The sequence below is a fragment of the Hypanus sabinus genome, chromosome 11 (genome assembly GCF_030144855.1).
Source record: "Hypanus sabinus isolate sHypSab1 chromosome 11, sHypSab1.hap1, whole genome shotgun sequence".
Classification (NCBI taxonomy): Eukaryota; Metazoa; Chordata; class Chondrichthyes; order Myliobatiformes; family Dasyatidae; genus Hypanus; species Hypanus sabinus.
The window spans coordinates 83,543,828-83,566,602 of record NC_082716.1 but is presented as its reverse complement, the minus strand read 5'-3'; the positions used below and the strand labels follow the sequence as shown (position 1 = coordinate 83,566,602).

Sequence of the window (22,775 nt, the reverse complement as noted above, 5' to 3'; positions counted from 1 at the left end):
GCCTAAATCTCAAAGTGTAGTGCAAAGCAGCAGGGAATACATTTTTCATCAATGTTGTATCATCCTGCTGATATCTAAGCTAAATCTTGCTCCACGCAACCTCAAAACCATTGAAATTTACAAATGTCTCCACAGCATTTTCAGCATAAATCATCTAACAGAATGTTGGACATGATTTCTGTCAGATTAACAACAAGTTCCTGATGCATTACCCTTATTGTAAGATACAAGCATTGTTGGTAAAGAGAAGTGGAGAGAGTGAACAGTTTCAAGTTCCTGGGTGTCAAGATCTCTGAGGATCTAACCTGGTTCCAACATATTGATGTGGTTATATAGAAGGCAAGACAGCGGCTATACTTCATTAGAACTTTGAAGAGATTTGGCATGTCAACAAATACATTCAAAAACATCTATAGTTGTACCGTGGAGAGCATTCTGACAGGCTGCATCACTGTCTGGTATGGAGGGACTGCTGCCCAGGACTGAAAGAAGCTGCAGAGGGTTGTAAATCTAGTTAGCTCCATCTTGGGCACTCGCCTACAATGTTCACAGGACATCTTCAGGGAACTGTGTCTCAGAAAGGCAGGGTCCATTATTAAGGACCTCCATCACCCAGGGCATGCCCTTTTCTCACTGTTACCATCAGGTAGGAGGTACAGAAGCCTGAAGGCACTTCTCAGCCCAAATTCCCTAACTTTGTAGTTATACCTCTCAACCCAGTTTCATTCTCATATAAGAATGACACATTTGTAACCTCAGAGAAAAAAACGTGGCCATATGTTTTTATCCTTCCTCATTTTCATTGATCTTGCTGCAGTCTTTGACAGATTTGACATCATAATCTAATGATTATTTCATCATCATCATCATAAACAGGTCGCCTATCCTTGCCTATCCAATCATAGCTAGAGAAACTTCAAGGACTCAAGGGGTACTGCAGATGCTGGAAATGTAGAGCAATGTGCATAATATGCTAGAGGAGTTCAGTAGGTTGGGCAGTATTCATGGATGGAAATAAACGACGATGTTGCCTAACCTGCTGAGCTCCTCCAGCACATTGTGTGTATTGTGCTAGAGAAACTTCAATTGCTCTTCCTCCTTCTACGTGATTAATTCTGAGAAGTTATTCCCATTCCTCATTTTCCTCATTAACTGTACACCTTTCTCCCCTGTTCCTGTCAGCTCCTGGCAAGCTCATTTTTAGGAAAGGGGTTGGCTTCGACAACGGGATGCATTTCCCATCTTCACCATCCCTGTGAATACTCCTATTGAGATTAGATCATTAGTAGCTTCACAACTGAGAAATTTTTGTTTAGTCAGAGACATGAAGCTAAGAAAGTGTTTAGATTAGATGATTGACATGAAAATGGTAGAATATATGCAGGGGATTAAATGGCTCGAGCAGCATTTCAGGAAGAAAGAAATTGTCAATGTTTCAAAATGAAACTTGGGTCTGACCATTCTTTTTCTCGTACAGGTGTTGATTGCACAGTTGAGTTCCTCCAGCAGGTTGTGTGTCATTCCAGTTTATAGCATTTGCAGTCTCACGTGGTCAGATTAAATGGCTTATTGACTATATTTGTACATTATATAATATCAGCTCTCACTGTCTTTCTTACAGTATAATGAACGTTGAATTATGGGTTGTTGATGGTAAAATAGGGAAAATGAAAAGGGATTATTGTACAATAAATGGATGATCGATGTTTAGTGGGGATTTGAACTGAAGGGGTGTTGCCTCTCTGTACAGCGGACAAAACAAGTGTGGATAATAATAATCCTCCAGGATCATAATGCCTTGTGCAGGGTTTTAAATAAATTATCAGTAGTTCATTTACTCTCACAATGCTGTTTGACCCATTGAGTTCTTCCAGCAGATGTTGTTCAATGCTAGTATAGGCATCCACTCTTTACAACGGCTTGGAATAGCTTCTATTTGATTTAGCAATTAATCTCTAAATTAATTTGTTTAAAGAACAATGAGTGAGAGATGTGCATTAATCTTCGACAATCTGGAGACCTCACATATCATTGATTACTACTTAAATGCGGGAGAAACGGCAAATAAAACAAGCTCCTACAAAGAGCAATAAGATAGTGGCCTGATAATCTAACTTTAGTGACACTTTGGTTTTGCTTTCCTCTGTTATTTTAATGTCTCACCTGAAAGACAGTAGCTCCAAAGGTGTGACCATACTTTGCTCTCAAGTTTCATTCATGCCAGTGGAACTTACAACCTTCTGAAATGGAAATGAGAGCCGATTGAAAGAAGATTGATAATATAGTGCACAGCTTTTTTTGAGTACATCCACCAAAGACATGTCACTTTCCAAATAATTTAAGGGCCCTAGTTGAAAATAAGAAACTAACCGGTATAGAAGAATAAAAATATCTACAAGTGTAAGTACACGATATCAAAGGCTGTGGTCTATGTTAATGAAGTCACAAAGTATATCCTTTAGTGCTTTATTGGTGCAGCATGGTGATGCTGCTGAAAGTGCCATCGCCTCATGTCATGGGAGACCCAGGTTGAGTCCTGGCTGTGGAATCTGTACACCTCCCTTTGACTGCCTGAGTTTCCTCTTGGGGCATCAGTTTCCCAAAGACACACAGGTCAGTCAGTTAGTTGGACACTGGATATAACCCCTAGTTAGTAGGCAAGTTGGTAGAATCTGGGGATTTTATAACAAAATGGGGAGAATAAACCCCACTTGGGATTAATATAGAATTTTTGTAAAAGGATGGTTGATGGTCAGCAGGAATCTGATGGGCTGAAGTGCCTGCTTCCCTGCTGTTTCACTCACGCTCATTGTGACTTTGTTGTAAAAGGCTTGTTGCTGTCCTATACGTTCTGTGTAATTCCACATAGTGTTCAATACTATGTGTGGTAGTTTTATTGTCAAGAAGTTAACTTGGATTAGAATAGGCCAAGCAAGAACTTTCCACATGCACTATAAGTAGTCTGCCAAGGAATTTATACTCTAGAGTGCATTGCAACATTAAAAACAATATAGTCCAAGTTACATTATGTAAAGTGCAACATTATTATCTATAACTGTAGTATAATCTGAAGTGTTCTACTCTGTACTACAGGAGCATATAAAGATGCAATTATTTTCAGTAACAATTTTTTATTTAATGTGTGCAAGGGTTAAATGATATACTGAATAGCATGGTGAAAGAGCTCAAGTGCGATAGAAATCAAGTGTATATGGGAACAGTAACTGCTAGCAAATGAAATGGTACATAATGTACCTGATATAACAGAAGTCATGCAGTTACCTCTTGTAGCTCTTTAGAACTCTTAGCTGACTCTATTTATACACTACCAGATCAGATGCAATGCTGCATGTATTGGTTTTTACATTTAAACTCAGATTTTATATGAAGAGGCTATCTCAAAGCTTAGAGTAAATGTGTCAGTGTTTTAATTGGGTGCTGCACATGATTGGATATTGTCATGTAGTTTGTGGCAATGGAGGTGTGTTGTTTCCATCAGCTGAACCAATCCATGAGAACCTGTTTCATTGAACTTGGGCAGTTTTATTTAAGCATTCAAAGCGAAATTCTGTAAGAATTAGTTTATTGCTTACATTTTCAGGATAATTTCAACACTTAAAATCTGCACTGTAGATAAAGGAGAGGCCTGTTTATGGAAGGGCTTAATGCAGGGGTGGGCAAACTTTTTGACTTGTGGGCCACAAAGGGTTCTAAAATTTGACAGGGGGGCCGGACCAGGAGCAGATGGACGGAGTGTTTTGGTAATACACCTCATAAGAGAAAATAAAATATCATGGGATATGTAGAAAACATGTGCTTTAATTTCAATTGAAAATGAACAAATGCATTACAACAAAATATCTGTCTTTGAAGTCCCATTGTATTTAGCTATTTATTGAAATGACTTTTAAAATACTGAAAATTAAATGAATAAAATACAGCTTTTTAAAATAGTAACAGTTATTATTTTAAAGCACTGAAAATTCTGTTATCCTTCAAGATATTATCATCATCACTCTCCTCCTGCCTGTCTTTATTTCAAAAACGGTAGGAGATGCAGGTCTACTTGTCCTGCTCCTTCTTATTCAATTGTCCCCTGTGCCAAAACTCAACAACGACCAGCACAAGGACAGAACAGTGACAGCGCGCCAGTATGCGGAACGCGTTATTTGATCTGGAGCGCATTTTTTATTTTGAGAACGTACATGCACCTGCGCACTACTCATGTCCATCACTTAACAGAAATGACATGTAACATGTAAGGCTTATTGAAAAAAAAATTTTCAAATGCATTTTTTACATAACACAACAAAGAAACTTATTTTTAATTTCAGTGGGAACAGTGTTGTTGGTCTCCCTTTTTAGCCAACGCATCAAAGTCTGGATTTAGTTTTGTTGTGGCGATTCTCAGGATGGATCTGAGGTGTTGGTCAGTTAACTTGGATCTGTGGCTGGCTTTGTTGATGTTCATGACGCTGAATGCCTGTTCACACAAATAGGTTGAGCCGAACAAAGAGTAAAGCGCAAATGTGGAGTAATACGCTGCACCTCAACAAAGGTCAATGTGTAGCGGTGTGCTACATGCAGCGCTAAATTTACGACACGGAGTCGGTAACTGCTGTCGAAGAAAAAAACTTTATTCAAAATCCCCAGCCTCACTTTTAAGCCTCCCTCAACTTGCCCCCCGTGGCGCAGAGGCTCCAAAGCTCTGTGCTCGCAAATCCCCGCAGGCTATCTCCCTTCGCCGGAACGCTGGCTAATTATGAGCCGGTTCGGATGTGCCAGGAAATGGGTCGCCACAAATGTATATAGAGTGCGTCATCTATTGGGAAAATGCCAGAATTGTGGGGGAAAAAAGTTAACAAGGTTTATTAATAGAATTTCATCAAGTTCTGCGGGCCAGATTTAAAAGCTTAACGGGCCGCATATGGCCCCCGGGCCATAGTTTGCCCATGCCTGGCTTAATGTATGGATCATAACCTCCTGTGGGTTCTTAAGAATTTCACAACGCTGCTCGGGAGAAGATGAAGGAAGCAAAGCAGCCTATTTGGGATAATCTATACTTCTAAACAAAAGTATCTCAGTTTTTGGGAAGACAGGGTGGAGAAACCATACAGGCAATTGAGAGCAGTTCTCTAGAAGCCCGTTTGTTTTAAGGATTAAGTGGGCTGCTGTTGGTAGCATAATGGACAAGTAAGTGATACTACTAGCTGGGGTGATGGTGGTCATGCAGTTGTATGACTGGGGTAGTGCAGGAAATAATTGGAGGGTTTTGCTGGTGGGAATTTTGATCTTGGAGTAGTCATTGTAAACTTGTGGTTAATTGCTGTTCTGACTCTCTTTGTTATGGCTTGCAAACCCAAAAGCCCTAGTCTTGGTCACAAGCAGATTGGGAATATATTTATGATTATGCGGCTTCTGTGTGGATGTCTGCAAGATTTTATTGAACTCTGTGTAACTCTGTCATAATTTAATGTGGTATTAATATCCTATCCTTATGGGAGACCTGAAAATGATATTTGTTAAGATGGAAGCATGATTTATGCAAGGACTACAGTCATATAAAACAGTTGATATTGTAGTGGGATATGGCCAAAGACTTGGACCTAAAATTAATCCAAGAAGTTAACTTGGATTAAAATAGGCCAAGCACAAAGTTTCCACAAATGAACTGAAAGTAGTCCACAAAGAAATTTATACTTCAGAGTGTATTTTAATATTAGAGGGAGTTTTCCAAACCGGTTCAGTGTCATTCTTGAACTGTCCATGTCACAAATCTATTTTGTTTATGGAAGGACAATGACCTTCTAACATAGGAGTTCCCAACTGGGGGTCCACAGACCCCTCGGTTAATGGTGGGGGTCCATGGAATAAACACGCTGGAGAAACCATGCTCTAACATGTCTCCTATGGTATGTGAAGTGATGCTGCGGCAAATAAGTTTTTCATTACACCTGTGCATACATGTGCTTGTGCAGGTGACAATAAACTTGACTTTGACTTTGAATTGCTATACCTCCAGAGGTCCTGAACAGAATGCAGACTGCTGTTCCTGCACTTGTTCTGCTCCAGTAGTTGAGGAAATGAGCACAACAATTAATTCACAATGGTGGCAAATGGTGTGGTATTCTCAAACAAATTCAGCAAAAAAGAAAATTCCTCTTGAATAAATAACTCAATATTTTAGATTCTGAAGTACCAGAAAAATTGATGCCTGAAGAAAAAGAAGTTCTCAAACCTAAGGAATGCCTCTGACACAGGGGTTCCCAACCTGGGGTCCAAAGACCACTCAGTTAATGGTAGGGGTCTATGGCATAAAAAAGGTTGGGAATCCCTGCTCTAAACAACGCAGGGATTAATAGTTTCTAGTACACGATAAACTGGATGGTTTTAAAATAGGCAGACCTGCCTTTCCTAGAATCATAGTGTGACACAGAAATGGTCCCTTTGATCTATTAGGCCCAACACATCCATGCATCCATGCTGACCTTTGTGCCTGTCTACACTAATTCCATTTATTCTGATTTGGATTGTATCCTTCTCTACCTTGTCTATTTAAATATCTATCTCAATGCCTTTGGTTAACTTCAACATCAGATATACCTTGATTATTTCTTGCCCTGTAGATTATTCCTCCCATTATCAAAAAGAAATGTATGTGTTTCCAGAGTATGTTTCAGTACTTATTTTGCTTTCGCTTGCAAGATGTTCCATGTGAGACTATTCTTGTGCTCTCCTCTTTCTTTGTGGCTGGCTTTGCTACTTGAACGCTATTAGCAAGTGGTTCTATCATCGTGTTACATCAAAAGGAAGATGCTTTTGTCCTGTGCAGCTCCTGGAGATACTAAATCATCACAAAGTTATTATCTGCGGCTTATCCACGAGCAATTCCGCAGAGACTCGATTTTGAATCCTTGCACAGTATATCTTGATAACAAGCCCCTGAAATTTTGAAATCTAAGGAAATAATGTGCATTGATTTAGTTTGAAGCCTATTGATGAAAATAGTTTTAAAATATATGTCTCCCCTGGGAATTATTGCACTCAGTCCATTACCTATAAGTGGTAATACAGCATCTTGTCCAACTTCAGCAATGATGAATATATCACCAAATGAAACTATTTTATCATTTATCCTTCCAACAGAAGAGAAAGCTTGCAATGTCCTCTACCCCACCAACTTATGGCTTACCATGTCTCCAGACATGTAGGTCAGTTTGCACTATTTTAATTTATTGTAAGCGTGTAATGAATCTAAACATACTCCCATTAGATTTATTTTAAACAAGTCATGTTCATCTCTCTTTTATATCTGTACCTTTGCCTTATATGACCCCAGTGTCAAAAATGAGAATAAGTGAGTATCAACTATTTCATTTAAAGTCACCATCATTGACAGTGCATTGCATTGGTTACAGTAGCAACTCAAGCTACCCAACCCACCTGCTTCTACACATTTAACCTGTATGTATGATTACCAAATCTCCATATCACATTGACGCTGTAGTGTGGGCATCACAGTGTTGTTAAGATGTGAATGTAGGCAGTTTGCCCCTGAGACTCCAGTTAGAGTGAGCCTGTTTGCTCCATTCCACCTCCTCCCAACTCATCCCACAGCCCTGCTTATCTTTCCTCAAATGCCCACTGACGTCTGTTTGAAAGTCCTGATTAACTTTGTATCTGCATTAAGAAGAATTTTGTATCATATTTTCCTCGATGGTCTTTGTCCACCATTTTGTCCTCTCTAGCTCTTCCTGCACACCTTTTATCTCATGATTTTGTCCATACCTCTCAAATCTTCTCCCAAACTTCTTTGTTCCAGGGGAAACATTCCCAGGTTCTTCAGACTGACTTCTTAGCCAAAATCCTTCTTCTATGAACATCCTACTGGAGCTTTCACATTCTTCATCAATGAGCTGATAACATAACCATTGTTTGATATAGGTTCAAAGTTGCTTCCTTGTTTTTGTACTCAGTGTCTCTGCTTAAGAAGAGAGCTGAGTCCCTGAAATGTTGCTATCCATTCTCTCAACAAATCCAGCCACATTTAAGTATTTATGCATTATGCACCCAGATTCCCTTCATCCCATCTTATGCATTGGACAGATGCAAACTGTTGCTAAAGTCCCTCATCATTGGAACCATTGCAATAATTACTTTGTTGCATCTTCTCTAAGACTTTCACATTCTTCCAAACAGAATTCATCGTCATTTATTGAACCTCACCTGGCACTCGCCTGCCTAATCTGTCAATTTATGTCCTCTTGTAGTCAATTACTCTGTGCATTGTTTGCTATTCCTCCTATTGAAGCTTTTGAAATTTTATTTTGCACTCCATATCTAATGTATACCTAAAATGGCCTCAGTATTAATTTGAAAGGAAAGCCCTTGCTTACTATTCTAGAGGAAATATGTTATTGTGGCGACCCACTTCCTAGCACACGCGAACCGGCTCATAATTAGCCAGCGTGCGGGCACAAAGGCCAGGTCCGCAACAAAGGGTGAAAAGCCCGGGGGATTTGTGAGTATGTGTCTCTTGGAGCGTCCACGCCCGGGGAGGGCGGGATGAGGGAGGCTTTAAAAGCAAGGCTGTGAAGTTTGAATAAAATTTTCTTTAACTACAGTTTACCGACTCCGTGTCATTATTTTAGCGCTGCGTGTAGCACACCGCTACAGTTGGTGACCCCGACGGTCCAAACGATTTTTGAACCGGAGATGACCGACGCCGCATCTGTTCATGCGGTTTTGTCGAAACTGCCAAGCTTCTGGATGCTCCGACCTCACCTATGGTTCCAACAAGCAGAAGCCCAATTCCATGTTCGGCAGATAACCTCAGAGGACACACGTTACTACTACGTGGTGAGCTCCCTCGACCAGGACACAGCGGCCCAGGTTGCGGAGTTCGTACAGTCTCCCCCGGCGGACGGCAAGTACACATAATTCAAAGCCCTGCTCCTAAGGACTTTCAGACTCTCACGGCGTGAGCGAACTGCCCGTTTACTGCACCTGGATGGCTTGGGAGACAGACCTCCATCGGCTTTAATGAATGAGATGTTGTCTCTGGCAGGCGAACACAAGCCCTGCCTCATGGTTGAGCAGGCATTCCTAGAGCAGCTGCCCGAGGACATACGCCTGCTGCTGTCCGACGCGGATTTCAGGGATCCCCGGAAGGTGGCAGCCCGGGCGGACTTGCTGTGGAACGCCAAAAAGGTGAGTGGGCCCAAGAAGAAGTGAGCCCGGCCGCAGAGCCCGCTAACCCCAGAGGCAGGAGTGAGGAGCCCAATGAACGATGGTGTTTCTACCACCAGCGGTGGGGCACAGACGCCCGCCGTTGTTGCCCGCCCTGCAAGTTCCCGGGAAACACCAGGGCCAGCTGCCGCTGATGGCTACGGCGGCTGGCCATCGGGATAGCCTCCTGTATGTGTGGGACAAGAGGTCGGGACGCCGTTTTTTGGTCGACACCGGTGCCGAGATCAGCGTCTTACCTCCGACGAGTTACAACACTCGCAACAGGGCACCGGGTCCCCCCCGAGGGCCATGAATGGCAGCACAGTAAGGACCTATGGCACCTGTCAGGTGCAGCTACAGTTCGGCTCCAGCCAGTTCACGTGGGACTTCACACTGGCCGCCGTAGCCCAACCGCTTCTGGGTGCGGATTTTTTGCGGTCTCACAGCTTACTGGTTGACCTGCCCATGAAGAGACTGGTCCACGCCGAGACCTTTCAGACGTTCTCCCTGGGCGCGGCCCAGTTGCCAGCCCCTCACCTCGACTCCATCACGCTGTCCGACAACGAATTCACCAGGGTCCTGGCGGATTTCCCATCGGTTCTAGCACCGCAGTTCACGGCAGCCATGCCCCGACACGGCGTACAGTACCACATCCCGACCCAGGGACCACCCCTCCACGCCCGTGCTCGGCGGCTTCCCCTGCACAAGCTCCAATTGGCACAGGAGGAGTTCAAGAGGATGGAGGAATTGGGGATCATCCGGCGGTCCGACAGCCCATGGGCCTCCCCCCTGCACATCGTGCCCAAAGCGACGGCGCTGGAGACCGTGCGGCAACTACTGCAGGCTGCAGGCTGAATGAGGCTACCACACTGGACCGCTACCCTGTGCCGCACATTCAGGACTTTGCAGCAAACCTGCACGGTGCACGGATCTTCTCCAAAGTAGACCTCGTCTGGGGATACCATCAAATCCCGATGCATCAGGACGACATCCCCAAAACAGCTCTCACCACCCCATTCGGCCTTTTCGAGTTCCTCCGCATACCGTTCGGCCTGAAGAATGTCGCACAGACGTTCCAGCGGTTAATGGACGCGGTGGGACGCAACCTAGACTTTGCATTCATCTATTTGGACGACATCCTCATAGCCAGCAGCAGTCGTCAGGAGCATCTGTCCCACCTCCGTCAACTCTATGCCTGACTGAGTGAATACGGTCTAACAATCAACCCCGCCAAATGCCAGTTCGGGCTCGACACCATTGACTTCCTGGGCCACAGGATTACTAAAGACGGGGCAACCCCTCTGCCCACTAAGGTCGATGCAGTCTGCCATTTCCCCCGACCCACCACGATCAAAGGCCTTCAGGAATTCGTAGGTATGGTCAATTTCTACTGCCACTTCCTCCCTTCAGCTGCCCGAATCATGTGCCCCCTGTTCGCCCTGATGTCAGGTCCGGGCAAGGACATTACCTGGGATGAGGAGTCCGCTGCCGCTTTCATTCAAACGAAGGAAGCCTTGGCGAACGCCGCGATGCTAGTGCACCCCAGAATGGACGGCCCTACCGCCCTCACAGTGGATGCCTCTAACACGGCAGTCAGTGGGGTACTGAAGCAGCTCATCGCGGGTCGCTGGCAACCCCTGGCGTTTTTCAGCAAACACCTGCGGCCACCCGAGCTCAAATACAGTGTTTTCGACTGGGAACTGTTGGCGCTATACCTGGCAATCCGGTATTTCAGGTACTTCTTAGAAGGTCGGCCCTTCACCGCGTTCACGGACCACAAACCGCTTACCTTTACATTCACGAAGGTGTCCGATCCCTGGTCGTCCTGCCAGCAGCACCATCTGTCCTACATCTCTGAATACACGATGGACGTCCGGCACGTCTTGGATAAGGACAATGTTGTGGCGGATGCGCTCTCTCGCCCTAACATTCATGCCCTTTCCCAAGGGGTACACTTTGAGGCACTGGCAGAGGCACAGCAGGCAGATGAGGAGATCACGAGTTACAGAACCGCAGTCTCCGGTTTGCAGCTCCAGGACCTCCCCGTAGGCCCAGGTGAGAGGACCCTACTCTGTGACGTCGCCACCCGCCAGCCCCGTCCCGTCGTCCCGGCACCTTGGCGGCGACGTGTTTTTGACTCCATTCATAACTTGGTGCACCCCTCCATCCAGACAACCGTCCGGATGGTCTCCAGCAGGTTTGTTTGGCACGGACTCCGCAAGCAGGTCAGTGAATGGGCCAGAACGTGCATGCACTGCCAGGCGGCCAAGGTGCAGCGGCACACCAAAGCCCCGCCACAGCAGTTCCATCCTGCCCACCGGCGTTTCGACCACATTCATGTGGATATCGTGGGCCTCCTGCCAGTGTCGTGCGGAGCGCGGCACCTCCTGACTATCGTGGACCGGTTCACAAGATGGCCAGAGGCAATCCCGCTCACCGACACCACCTCCGAATCTTGCGCTCGGGCACTGATCGCCACCTGGGTGTCCCGCTTTGGTGTACTGGCCCACATTACCTCCGACAGAGGCGCCCAGTTCACCTCCAGCCTGTGGTCAGCTATGGCCAGCCTTTTGGGGACTCAGCTGCACCACACAACTGCCTACCACCCACAGTCGAACGGACTAGTGGAGCGTTTCCACCGTCACCTGAAGTCAGCCTTCATGGCCCACCTGCGAGAAGCCAACTGGGCGGACGAGCTTCCCTGGGTCCTACTCGGCATCCGCACGGTGCCCAAAGACGATCTGCACGCCTCATCGGCCGAGTTGGTGTACGGCGCACCCCTGGTCATCCCCGGGGTGTTCATACCTGCCCCAAGGGGGCAAGAGGAAGAACCCGCAGCAGTCCTGGGCAGACTACGTGAGAGGCTCGGTGACCTGGCCACTTCACAGCATGGGCAGAACCCGACCTGCGTACCCAAAGACCTGCAGAACTGTAAGTTTGTGTTGGTACGAAGGGGCGGGCATCGGCCACCGCTACAGCGGCCCTACGAGGGGCTGTTTACGGTGCTCCGGAACAACGGGTCCACGTTCATGCTGGACGTTGGGGGGAGAGAGGAGGTTTTCACGGTGGACCGACTCAAACCGGCCCATGTGGACCTGGCGCAACCGGTCGCCTTTCCGGCATCGCGGCGCAGAGGCTGACCTCCCAAACAGGGTCCAGCCCAGACTGTGGACATTGGGGGGTGTATCACCGGTTCTGTGGGGGGGGGGGGTTATGTGGCGACCTACTTCCTAGCACACGCGAACCGGCTCATAATTAGCCAGCGTGCAGGCACAAAGGCCAGGTCCGCAATAAAGGGTGAAAAGCCTGGGGGGGGGTTTGTGAGTACATGTCTCTTGGAGCGTCCACGCCCGTGGAGGGCGGGATGAGGGAGGCTTTAAAAGCAAGGCTGTGAAGTTCGAATAAAATTATCTTTGATTGCAGTTTACCAACTCCGTCGTTATTTTAGCACTGCGTGTAGCACACCGCTACATTATTAGTTATTAGTGTTATTAGTGGTTCTGCCCTCTAAAATACATTTGAAAATTTGTACTTGTAAAAATTCACAACGTATGGAGTACTTTTGTATTTTGCAGATACATGGAAGAAATTCAAATAGAATTATAAAATTTACCAGTTAGTTATTTAATGTTGTTTGTGGGGACAGATATCAGGCAGGATGCAAAGGGACATGGTCTACTTCCTTTGAACAGAGTTTTGGTTGCAGGAATGGTGGGAGCTTTGATAAACTGCCTCAAGCTAAAAGACAGCTGCAGCTGTTGTATAGCACCTATTAGTATGGTACTAAATGCAAAAGTAATCTAGAGTGTTTTAAATTATGAAACCCACACTGAGAATATTTATGGAATGCCTCATTAAAGGCAGATTGTTAATGTAAGTAATTTTGCTTCTGGCTGTGATTCAAGTTCTCTTCTGCTGTCCTGCATAGACTGAGTGATAGAAAACTCTGCATATTGTATCTCTGCATCCCCTTAGCATTACTGATGAACATTTCAGTATCAGAATTGGAATCAGGTTTAATATTGCTGGCATATGTCATGAAATTTGTTGTCTTTGTGGCAGCAGTACATGCAATACAAAATAGAGGAAACAAACTGTGAATTACAGTAAGAATATAAAAATTCCCTCTGGGTTCTTGGTCTGAAACGTTGACTGTTCATCTATTTCCACAGATGCTGCCTGACCTGCTGTGCTTCTCCAGTCTTTTGTGTGTGTTACATTGGAAACGGCCTCTTTTCTTGAAATAGTACCATGTTCTGAAACTCTGGATGCCTCACTTTCACATTTTATCCGATTGACAGAGAAGTGCTTCCTCAATAGCGACCTGAAGAGTCAGCTTAAAGTTCTGCCCTCAGGTCTCTGGACTGAGAGCTGAATTGTGTTGGGTGCAGGAAGTAGCTGGACTTAATGAATAACTTGTGGCCATTGTTAAGCTGTGCTGGTGTAGGGCATGTGTCAATCTGATTGACCAATTTGAGTATCCCAGGCAGCGGTATACTTTTATACATTGCATTAGGTACCATTCCGAGGCTTATTCCAGTTGTATCCATTCCTGCCTTTTCCTGATTTCCACATGATAAATTTTTATTATAGCAATAAACCCTTCACCTTCTTCCAAGTACAGAACCATTTGCAATCCTAACACTATTTTGACCTCCCAAAACATATAGTTTAATTTCATATACTTAGTGCCTGGCATAGGTAAAAACATGTTTTTAGATTTGGGGTACTTGAGTAAATAGCTAACCTTTGTCTGATCTTTGTTTTTCTAGGCCTTCAAGCTATTTTGCCAGAACACCTGCGGGAACGGTTTGTTGAGGCGGCTCTGAGCTACATTGCCTGTAACTCCGAGGGCAGCTTCATCTGTAAGGACCATGACTGCTGGTGTCAGTGTACAGCCAAATATCCAGAATGCAACTGCCCTTTTCTGGACATCAAAGCCATGGAGGACAATCTGCTATGGATAACAGACAGCTGGACCAACCACAACAAAGAATTTGAGGTGTCGGGTGAGTAATCTCATTTCTATGTCTTTATACTCCTCCCCCGGGTTTATTTTGGAAACATACTGATTTCTTTGTCGGGCAGGAGGGGAATGACAAAGATTGGGCTTTGAGGTGAAGACAAGTGAAATCAGATTTAACGTAGACCTATTTTCTCTTTGAAAAGCACAATACTGCAGATGGTGGAAATCTGAAAGAAACACTGAAAACAAAGTTGTTGATACCTAGCAGATCAGACAGCAATTGTGGGGAGAGGGAATTATATTTTTTTCAGGTCATTCATTCTGTGTCTCTTCACAGATGCTACCTTATCTCCTGTGGATCACCAGTATTTTCTCTTCTTTTGTCTCTTTATTTTTTCCTCTTTCTTTGGAGGGTTGCTACTGTAGGTTGTTTCCAATACATTTCCACAGAAATGTGGAAATTGGAAATTTCCCAAGTGGTGCTGGACTGGGAGAAGGTGGGCAGCTTGTCATATGGGAATGCATGAACAAACGTGTCTCCATCACTGTAGTTGCATAATGTCTCTGCATCTCCTCCAGCTAACCTTTGACCTGGTATTGATTAAAGTATGACTGGTTGATTCATCAGTTCCAGGAGATTATGAGTCAAAGCTGGAAAGTTTATATATCCCTATTCATCATTGAAATTTATGATTCACAGTTTACTTTTTAATTCTCCTTGGTTTATTCAGAGTAGTTTGCTCTTCAAAAACACAATGCACATTTTTGTTTTATCTTCGGTGATCAGTAATTTTATTCAAACTTTTAGATGATAATTGGCTAAATCCCATGAAATAATGAGGCTTAATTACAGTATGTCCATAAAGAAGTTTACTGCATTAGTGGAGGACTGAACTCGATAGTTGATGAAGATGTATTTCACTCAGTAGTTGTGGATTATTCCTCACCTATTCAGTGAAAAACACATGAACAGAGTACACATGTGTACACATGAATACACATGTGCCCTCCTGTATATTATTTCTAATTACAGGCCAAGGGCCATCCTGCTGAATAGCAAGCACCAGTTAACATCAGCTCCTGAACTGAAGGGGCAGCTTGGCTAGACCTACCGATTCCCAAGGTTATCTTGACTGTAACTCTTCCTACCCCATCTCCTGAAAAAATGCTATACCCTTTTCTCAGTTCCTTCATCTCCACAGCATCTGTTCCCAGGATTTCCTTTTCAAGAGATCAGAGATATCCTCCTCCTTCAAAGAATGGGGTTTCCCTTCCTCCACCTGCATCTCCTCAATTTCCCGAACATCGGCACTCACCCCATTTTCCCCCTTGCTTAACAATGATAGAGTTCATCTTGTCTTTCCCTGCCATCCGATGATTATCTGCATCCGACACATCATTCTCCACAAATTCCACCATCTTCAAAGGGATCCTACCGCCAAACATCTTTACCTCACGCCACTCTCTCCACCACAAGGATCACTTCCTCCATGATTCTCTTGTCCATTCACCCCTTCTGGCACTTATCCTTGCAAGCAGCCAAAGTGCTACACCTGCCCATTCACCTCCTCCCTCAGCTCCCACAGGGCCCCAAATAGTCCTTCCAGGTGAGGCAAAATTTCACCTGCGAATCTGCTAAGGTTGTCAATTGTGTCCAGTGCTTCCAATGTGGTCTCCTGTACATTGGTGAGACCCATCATAAATTGGTGGACTGCTTCGTCGAGCATCACCGCTCCATCCGCCAAAAGTGGAACTTCCTGGTGGCCAAACGTTTTAATTCTGATTCCCATTCCCTGACATGTCAGTCCATTGCTTCCTCTTGTGCCAAGATGAGGCCATCTTCAGGGTGGAGGAGCAACACCTTATATTCCATCTGGGTAGCTTCCAACCTGTTGGCATGAACATCGATTTCTCCCAGTTGAAAAAAATTCCCTCGCCCTCCCCTCCTTCTTTTCTCCACTCTTGGCTGTTACCTCTTCTCACCTGCCTATCACCTCCTCTGGGTCCCCTTCTGCTTCCCTTTCTCCTATAGTCCAGTCTCCTCTCCAGCCTTTTACCTTTCCTACCCACCTGACTGTTACAGTACAGTGCTATCACATTGTCACAGTACACTTATTGTTGAACAAAGATACTCCCATACCTAATTATCCCTTTGACATTCTTGTCCACAGGCCTTCTCTATGAGATATTAAATGTATAATCTCTTTCTTAAGCATACCCTGCATCTGCCTCTTCTTTATAGCAAGAAGGCCTTCTTTTCTATGTCACAAAAATTTTATTATGAATCAGAAAAAGCCAAAGAAATGCTCTTCCTTAACTCTACATTCACAACAACAATCAGAGGTGCTGACAGTTCATGTAACACAGAAGTTATCTGAAAACATGGGATCTGCATGGTGATTTACCAGGAACCAGCTCCACGGTGAGGAGGGTGGCTGCTCACCAGGGGCAGAGATATGCAAATATGGGTTTGATGAGACAATAAAAGAAGGCAGATCAAAAATGTATGCTGCTTGGAAAGGGTCTAGAAAGGAACACCAGTGTGGAACAGAGCTTTGTCTATTCCACGCAAACTTCTGTGGACCCAAGCGTGGCACAGCCTCTGATGAGTGATGTGACTGCTTCCAATGCAGCATAAGCTTAATCCGTAGAGTAACTCAAAATCCTAATGGTTTAGTACCCTCAACCATCAGGCTCTTGAACCATAGGGGATAACCACTCAACTTCACTTGCCCCATCCCACAATGTATTGAAACACATTCAAGGACTCTTTATCTCAGGATCTTGGTATTTATTGCTTATTTATTATTATTATTATTTCTTCCTTTTAGTATTTGCATATTTTGTTGTCTTCTGCACTCTAGATGAACGTCTAAGATGGGTGGTCTTCCTTTGATTCTGTTATGGTTATTATTCTATAAGTTTATTGAGTATGCCCACAAGAAAAAAATCTCAGGGTTGTATATGGTGACATATATGCACTTTGATAATAAATTTACTTTGAACTTAGAACCTCATAAGCTTAATTATCTAATACCCATCACTCCATTTGTCCAGTACCTGAAATACTGGTTGCTGGTAATAAAACCTCTTTCTGTTCTGATACATGACAAGGTTCCCAAGATGCCCCGACACAGTCAATGGCACCCTGTCCTTTTATGATGCACACAACCATCGCAAGGTCTGTATCCTCTAACCACTTTCTGATCTCCAGAGAGAATGAAATGTGGTTAATTGATGGAATATAAGTGACAGTTAACCCCTTCGTACAAAGGTGGATGAGGAACTGTGAGATGCTGCAGTATCTCCACTTCAGCCTACAAGAGGCAGGAGAACAAAGCGTTCATGACCATGGGCACCTTGCCAAGTTCTGGAAGTACACTCCTAGTCCTGTTGTAAGATTGCAAGTTGTGGTTGGAGCATATTGCAGTTTCTGTGAAAACAGCCTTATTGAGGTGCAGAAATCTCATGCATCGTTCTTTGCTTCACAGTTAGGGGCCTTGCTGTTAATGTTTAATACAGGATGGAATTTCCAGCAGTATACTTGACAATGGTGGAACTGCTGTCAAACTGGTGAACTACACTGGCTGAAACTGAGATTTTTCATCCTCTGCAAGCTTCCATCAGGTCTTCGCACAAGCCTTCCAACTTTCCTCTGTATACAATGGTCAAATCAACTCGCAATGTAGCACCAGTACTCATTGAACCCAAAACAAGAACAGTGCACACCCAATTTTATCCTTGTGTGTAAACCGTGTTGAAAGCAAGAACTCCACAAACTGAAACGTCAACTGTACTCTTTTCCATTGATGCTGCCGAGCCTGCTGAGTTCCTCCAAAATTCTGTGTGCATTGCTAAATCATGTCATTTTCATTAAAAATGGAATTGAGGATCAAGGGATTGATGGTCAGTTCCCTTCCTTCATGTAATATATCACATTATTTTATTATGGTAGTTTAATTCAAAATATCCTATCATTCTGCTTGATATATAAAACTTGGACATTCTGCAACATAAAAATTAATATATATTTTAAGCTATGACACTGAATTTCTCTAATCTGGGAATAATTTTGAAGTGTAATAAAACCCTCTGACACACATTGGTTAGCTGTGGCTGTATGAGTTCAGTAAAGGTAATCGTCCATAAATTTCTAGATTGGTAGCACTAGATGTTCAATGTAATCACAGTTGTGCATTATATTTTAGCCTCAGGTTCTTTCTGGAAGCTGAGAGTGGATCTTGTGAGCTTTGTGCTACTAAATCTAGAATCTGGAAAACACTACCTGCACAAGGGGTAACTGGGTAACTATGTTCCTTTGTATCACTAGTGTTCATTTTCCATTTTCCATGGTTATGAAGAAGAGTGGAACTGGTAAGTTGCTCCAGTAGAGAAGCAGTATAGTCATGATTGCCTGAATGCTTCTGTTTTTGTTGTAACCATTCAATGATTTGTGGTTCTACTGTCACAAATTTTCAGTTAGATGTGATCTTTACAATATTAAAACATTCCATTTGCCTTCTTCAAAGTGTCTATCGATGTTTACGGAAAATGATTGCATGCTTGCCTTTACAGACAGACAGACATACTTTATTGATCCCGAGGGAAATTGGGTTTCATTACAGCCGCACCAAGAATAGTGTAGAAATATAGCAATATAAAACCATAAATAATTAAATAATAATATGTTAATCATGCCAAGTGGAAATAAGTCCAGGACCAGCCTATTGGCTCAGGGTGTCTGACACTCCGAGGGAGGAGTTGTAAAGTTTGATGGCCACAGGTAGGAATGACTTCCTATGCCGCTCAGTGTTACATCTCAGTGGAATGAGTCTCTGGCTGAATGACTCCTGTGCCTAACCAGTACATTATGGAGTGGATGGGAGTCATTGTCCAAGATGGCATGCAACTTGGACAGCATCCTCTTTTCAGACACCACCGTCAGGGAGTCCAGTTCCACCCCCACAACATCACTGGCCTTACAAATGAGTTTGTTGATTCTGTTGGTGTCTGTTACCCTCAGCCTGCTGCCCCAGCACACAACAACAAACATGATAACACTGGCCACCACAGACTCGTAGAGCATCCTCAGCATCGCCCAGCAAATGTTAAAGGACCTCAGTCTCCTCTGGAAATAGAGGCAGCTCTGCCCCTTCTTGTAGACAGCCTCAGTGTTCTTTGACCAGTCCAGTTTATTGTCAAATCATATCCCCAGGTGTTTGTAATCCTCCACCATGTCCACACTGACCCCTTGGATGGAAACAGGGGTCACCGGTGCTTTAGCCCTCCTCAGGTCCACCACCAGCTCCTTAGTCTTTAAAGTTAGGGCATTGAGTTCAAGAACCAGGAAGCTATGTTGCAATTTTACAAAACTCTAGTTAGGCTGCAGCTGAAGGATTACTCTGGCTGCCCCATTGTGGAAGAAGATGAAGGCTTTGGAGAGGGTGTAGAAGAGGTTTACCAGGGCCCCGGATTAGAAGGCATGTGCTATAAGGACAGTTCAGGCAACCTTGGTTTGTTTTATATTCTGGAACAGAGGAGGCTGGCTGGCAATCTGATGATGCTTATCAAATTATGAGAAACATAGAGAGACTAGATGGCCTGTATTTTTCACCAGGGTTAAAATACTGAAGATATTTATGATGAGAGGGAGAAAGCCTGAAGGGTATGTGTGGGGTAGGCTTTTTTTGTACAGAGAATTATGGGTGTAAAGCTATTATGGGTGTCAGGAATGATAGTAAAGCTAAATACAACAGAGGTTTTTAAGAGTCTCTTAGATCGAAACATGAGTATACTGGAAAAGGAAGGATATAAATCATGTGGAAGCAGAAATTATTAGTGTAATTAGGAATCATTAGTTTAATTACTTTGCCTCAACTTTGTGGGCTGAGGACCTGTATTCTGTACTTTGTAGTTCTGTGTTCTGTGTTCTAAAATTCTCATCAAACTTAGCAAAATTCCAATACTTTTTACACTGTCCAATGGATAGATTACCAAAAGGATGTGTGTGTGTGAGAGAGAGAGAGAGAGAGAGAGAGAGAGCGAGAGAGAGAGAGAGAGAGAGAGAGAGAGAGAGAGAGAGAGAGAGAGAGAGAGAGAGAGAGTGTGTATTGTGTGTATTTCACAAAATTTTGATTTACTGATGTTCTTGGTCTGAAGCTGATTTTCTCTCCAGAACCTTTCTGGTTTCTCCTAAAAATTATGCCATCCTACTTGTTGGAACCCTGTGATCAAATTTTCTACCCACCCACATTATTGATCCCAGACTCACCATTTGTCACCATCATGCTGTATGATGATGACAAAGGTGATCATCCCCTTCTTAATTCTCCACCCTTATGTAGCCTTTGAGGTGTATTTCTTGCAAGCAGTAGCTTCCTGCATTCATATTATTATCCAAGGGAGATCCATCATTTTATTTTTGGTGTTTGAATGTTATCTATAAATGCAGCCATGGTTCCAGCTTCATTGTGTTGATCACACTTACCTATAGCTCATCCCACCTCCCTTCATCACTCCATGGTCCCTAAATCATCTGGTAACAGGTGAAAACAAGTTTTCTCTAACTAAATACTTGGAGGATGTTACAACTTCCCTGACTAATGACAATTTACTAAAATAAACCAGACACCAGATTGTATTAATGACACAGCCACACCATTATTACATCTATCCATTTCCATTCTCATAACGTTGACATTTATTCACAGATTCAGGCCATTGCTATTAAGGCTGGCAGTGAATACCCATCTCTGCCCTGAAGAAGGTAGTGGTGAGATGAGATACTGCCATGAGTTGCTGCTGCTGCTACCTCATAATCATGTTTCATATCTCCGTTTGTCTGCTATAGAAAAACTTTACCACGCCCCTGTCTCTCTAAAAAGTGTTCATCTATAGCACTCAGCATCACAGGTTCCTATTGTAGCCTGCTTGTGCATGAAATCCTCAGAGTTTGGTAACTGGCCTATTATTGTCACATATTCTGTGATACAGTGAAAGGCGCTTGTGTGCAAGCCATTCTTCCAGATCATTCTATATATAAATACATCAAGATAGTACAAGGAGAAAACATTGCAGAACATAATGTTACAGTTACAGAGAACAAGTGCAAGGGTCAGGCCTGTTTGTGCTGTGACTCATACTCTCACACCAAGCTCTAATGGCTTTGTCCTTGCTGCTCTACATTCATACACAGTTATTTCTTTATACTCATTTTGTGTTAGTGTCTACCTTTATCATTCCAATTTGGTGCAGCATCTTTCTATAATTTTACTCCTTCCATTCTGCTTCTTGTTCATTCATGAAGCTAATCCGGAAGTGGGGATACAACTGTTCCACAAATTTGAAATAAAAGTAGAGCTTACTAGAATGGATCAGCTATGTCATTAACGATTCTCAAGCTGTGCGCTTCTCTCCTTACAATTTGTCAGCCTCTCTGGCCCACTTTACACCTTCAGTTCACCTTTCAACATCCGTTTGTTCTGTGTACAGGGCATGGTGTCAATGATTGTCTAATTACCCTATTATCTGAAACCATTTCATTATGTCAAACCTGCTGTACCAATACCCCCGTTAGTTGTTGCTGATACTCGTAAGGTTTTCACTACCTTATGTTAACATTTTATTCATTTAAAGGTTTCATTCTGTTTTTCTGACTCTGGAATCTCAAATGCCCATTTTTCTGTCCTGTCTCTTGGCCTCAGTAATAAATATGACCTGTGTAGCAGTGCTGTAAAACTTTACAATGCTGAGAAACAATTAATCTTTACTTTGTTTCCATGATCTTCAGCATGAACTAATCTGTTCCCTTGCCAAACCACCAATGCATAGTTAGAGCAATGACAAGCTATTGAAACAGTTGTAACATCAATCTCAAATTATCTGGGTAACACCATAAAACCATATGTAACCCAGGGATTAAACCCAAAGATGTAATTTTAGAAAGATCCACCAGTGGAGGGATGAAGACAAGGTTTACTGATTTTTTAAGAGTCATACCAAGAGATTTGTCAGGTTTTTTTTGTGTAAGTATTGTGAATTGACTTTCCGTGGATGATCAACTATTTCATCCAATGAACCAAGAAACAAGATGGCGAGCCACCCAAGATTGAAGAACCAGCGCGGGAACAAAATATTAAATGACGTAGAGGATTTAATACAGTTGAATATATAAATTTATTTTCATTCAAAGGACCTGAATCTGATTTTCTGCAAAAACTTTGACAAGTTACTGGACGAGACTTATTTTGTTAAAAAGTTGTGATATTCATGGATTGTCATGAAAGGAGTTCATATATATATAAGAAATTGAATATGAATTTGTAGACATATTGACTTGAACTGAAACTGAAGTTAACTATCATACTTAAGAACGGGAACTCAATTAGTTTTCTAACTTACTAAGGATAAATAAAAAGTTAGTTTGTAACCTTTAAATAGGGAATAGCACTAGATCTAATCAGTTAGAGACATTGGTGTAATAAAGGTTATTCTAATGAATCTCACTGATTCAAACTAAAAAGGAATTTGGTTTTTGTTTGACATCTAAGATTTGTCTTCATGTGTGTCCCTGGGGAGAGCT

The 22,775-nt window shown here is 43.4% G+C and overlaps 1 protein-coding gene across 1 annotated transcript in view; it reads left to right on the top strand.

The window, feature by feature from the left end:
- Window positions 1-22,775, top strand: part of LOC132401622 (BMP/retinoic acid-inducible neural-specific protein 3-like) — a 219,767-nt gene that overhangs the window by 161,534 nt on the left and 35,458 nt on the right. The window contains exon 5 of the mRNA XM_059983643.1: window positions 14,001-14,237. Within this exon, the coding sequence (XP_059839626.1) occupies window positions 14,001-14,237 (237 nt within the window). The remainder of the gene's footprint in view (window positions 1-14,000; window positions 14,238-22,775) is intronic.